The sequence below is a fragment of the Sinocyclocheilus anshuiensis genome, unplaced genomic scaffold, assembly GCF_001515605.1.
Source record: "Sinocyclocheilus anshuiensis isolate Anshui unplaced genomic scaffold, SAMN03320099.WGS_v1.1 scaffold991, whole genome shotgun sequence".
Classification (NCBI taxonomy): Eukaryota; Metazoa; Chordata; class Actinopteri; order Cypriniformes; family Cyprinidae; genus Sinocyclocheilus; species Sinocyclocheilus anshuiensis.
In genome coordinates, this window is record NW_015547702.1 from 448,005 (window position 1) to 451,508 (window position 3,504).

The window sequence follows — 3,504 nt, forward strand, 5'->3', positions numbered from 1 at the left end:
TACATTTACATTTAAACATTTAGCAGATGCTTTTATCCAAAGCGACTTACAAATGAGGACAATAGAAGCAATTAAATCTAACAAAAGAGCAACAATATATGTGCAAATGACAAGTCTCGGTTAGCCTAACGCAGTACACGTAGCAAGGTGTATATATATATATGTTATAAATGTCTTTTGAGATTTCTTGCTTTGTGCACGAGAATGGGAATGAGATCTATGCATCTTTTATTTATCGGTTATAAAAAAATATATTAAATGTTATGTTAAATAAAAAAGGTTAGTACGTAATGCCTAGTAGATCAAATCATTGGTAAATACAGGACATCATCAACAGTATATTATATATCTGATGTTTATTTTTAGAACATTTTCACATTTAGTTACTTGCAGTTACTTTGCAATTATTTGTGAAATTTACTAGCAATTTCTCAGTGACAATTGTAAATGCTTCACCTTTATTTTTTTTTTTCAGTGCATCTCATCTTTTATCCAAAGCAACTTACAAGAACAATTCAAGAGCCAGTAATATTTGTAATATACAATGCCAGGTCTTTTAGACAACTAGATTGATAAGCAAGCTAGAGAAGACGAGAAATGCAAACAGATGGTCAAAATCATCTGAAAACATGATTGTATTTCTATGGAATAGAAAGAGAAAGAGTCATAATTTGGGTGAACCAATGTTCTCATACAAGACATGGTTTCCAGGGTAGTTTCCTGACGGTGTTGATCACCGCCTCATGTGGAAAGGGGTAACAAGCCGTGCTTTGCACGTACGCCCGTGGGATTCACAGAGAACAAACAAGTTGTTAATTGTGTGTGGGCAAGCGGCCTCGTAGCAAGGGAACTTTTGTATCTATGAACCGGTGTGTCTGCCAGAGAAATTTAAATGAAGATTGCGATTTCTGTGATGTAACGTTGATAGCCACACTGAGATGCCGCCTGTTTCAAATTCAAATACGTGCGGCGATGGACACCGAATCAATGTGGCTCTGTTTCAGCCACACAATTGACATCTATTAGAAGAAATCGTCTCTGATGACATGCTCCACTGCAGATCAAAGCAGAATATCATGCTCAGAGGTCACGAGAGGTTAGGCATGTTCTGCAATGCCAATTATGGCAGGTCAGGTTTGCATAGCTCTCGGTGAAAATTTGTCTCCAGTGTCATGGATGCAAACCACCATCAGAGAATAATTCACAGGCAAAGGGATTTAATTTCTGATACTGATACATGCCTTGCTTTATGTTGGTTGCTGGTCCCTTTAAACATGTCAAATCAGCAATCAAGCTCACCATTAACATTAATAAACATCAATATTCTTGCTGTTTTTCGTCATTATTTCATGCTTTCAGATGGCGTTGGGAGAAATATGTTGCACTATCGATATAAGCAAGACTCGGAGGTCTTCGAAAACAGGTTTGTCATTGTACCTTTTCATGGAATGGTGTGTAAATCAATATTTGGTGGCATCTCAATAAACTGTTTTTTTTTTTTTCAAGTCAAAAATGTATTTAACATCACCAAACCAATATATATTTATAAAGAATATCTCTTTGGTTTTGAGACTTTAATGTTTGCAACTTTACAGATCTTCTTTATGCACCAAGAGCTTGTAACACTCCAAAGAGAAAGGAAAAATTGAAATCGCATCATATGACCCCTTTAACCTTTAACAGTGTGAAGCAGAGGGAACTTGTGTATAAATTTCACGTAAAAAACCCATCTGCATGTAAAGAAATTAATAAAAATTTTAATTTGAAATTCTTTGTGCTCGTGCTTCTTGTGTGCATGTTTTTCCATGCATTTCTCAACTGGCCAAGTTACATTTAACCACATGCAAATACAGTAAATGCCCTAGCTGTCACAGACTTTTGCTGTCCTTTATCTTTCTTTCCCACAGGCTTCCTGTTTTTTCTTTTATTGCAAATGAGTCTGCTCTCTAAAGTATGGACAACTTCCACAACGGCTATTCCAGAAAACACTCTGACATCAGATGCGACATCATCTACAATGTCAGAATCTGTAAGCCTAACTCAATCTGCGGATCCAGTAAGCATGTCCTCCTCCATTTCTACTGACCAGATGGCCACATCAGGCTCTTCAGTGACAGGAGCTTCATCCGCCTCTATACAGAACACTGCTTCTAACAGTGCTACTGTCGTCTCAACAGGTGTTACTAGTATGGAGACAGGTATTCTTTCTTTCTGTATGCCTATCTATATCTTTCTTGTGTGGTTGTGGTGTTTAATATGTAGTTTCCATTTACATGTAATTATTTATTGGCAGAATAGAAGTAGAATAGACATACATATATTTAAGATTAAGGTCCGGACTTTGACTCAGTCATTACAAAACATAAACTTTGTTCTTCTTTGACCATTCTGTGGTAGAACGACTTGTGTGCTTGGGGTCGTTGTCTTGCTGCATGACCCACTTTCTCTTGAGATTCAGTTCTCAGACAGATGTCCTGACATTTTCCTTCAGAATTTGCTGGTATAATTCAGAATTCATTGTTCCATCAATGATGGCAAGCTGTCCTGGCCCCGATGCAGCAAAACAGGCCCAAACCATGATACTACCACCCAGGGGCGTAAATTTCGTCTAACAGTAGGGGGGGAGAGCGATTTTTGAAGGGTACAAAAATAATACAGCTAAAATTGTACTTGCAAGGATATGTATACACAGAGGAATGGCTCACTACTATTAATGCAGCAGGGAGACCGTGCCAAATTAGACAACTTTAAGCTGTTGTGGTCGTGCCGTGACAGCGCTCGTGTCTGTTGTAGACATTACTATCTGTCACAGTGTTGCCAAGTCCGCGGTTTTCCCGTGGAATTGGGCTTCTTTATCACTGTTGCCGCGGGTTGTTTTTCATGTCCTTGGGTTGAAGCGACCCCAATAACGTGTATTTTAGCCCCCGGAACGCGATTTTTACCGGGGGACCCCCTCGAAACGCGGATAGTTTGGGCTAGTTTTGAGTAGCAATTGGGCAGGTTTTGTTATGAAAACCTGGCAACCCTTTCCCTCAAGCAGGTAACGTTATTATTGCTAACATAGCAGACTCATTGAAAAATACATTGGCATCATGTATTAAAGAGAAAAGAATCACTTCATCCGATGTCTAAGTGAGTAAAATAGCCTTGACAGCCTTACTTACTGGAGTTCCACAACTATTGGCTTTGTTCTCTCTCACCGGACTTGTGTATGTGTGTAGGTGATGTAAAAGAGGAAAGCAGGCATTTGGACCAAATCACTGTGAGGCAAGGGAGGGGGAGACTCAAAATGTTTCTAAACGTAAAACGCATTTTTGCCCCGTTTGTGTTGTTTTACTACTTACGCAATTATTTAAAGTATAAAACATTGTTATATACAATGCACAGCAATGGTTTTTAAAGGGGTCATATGACGTTGCTAAAAAGTACATTATTTTGTGTATTTGGTGTAATGCAATGTGTTTATGCGGTTTAAGGTTCAAAAAACACATTATTTTCCACATA

At 38.4% G+C, this 3,504-nt stretch overlaps 1 protein-coding gene across 1 annotated transcript in view; it reads left to right on the forward strand.

The window, feature by feature from the left end:
• The window catches only part of LOC107703908 (uncharacterized serine-rich protein C215.13-like), a 9,568-nt gene that overhangs the window by 524 nt on the left and 5,540 nt on the right, over positions 1 to 3,504 (forward strand). Inside the window, exons 2-3 of the mRNA XM_016506706.1 lie at positions 1,360 to 1,423; positions 1,908 to 2,198. Of these exons, the coding sequence (XP_016362192.1) occupies positions 1,360 to 1,423; positions 1,908 to 2,198 (355 nt within the window). The remainder of the gene's footprint in view (positions 1 to 1,359; positions 1,424 to 1,907; positions 2,199 to 3,504) is intronic.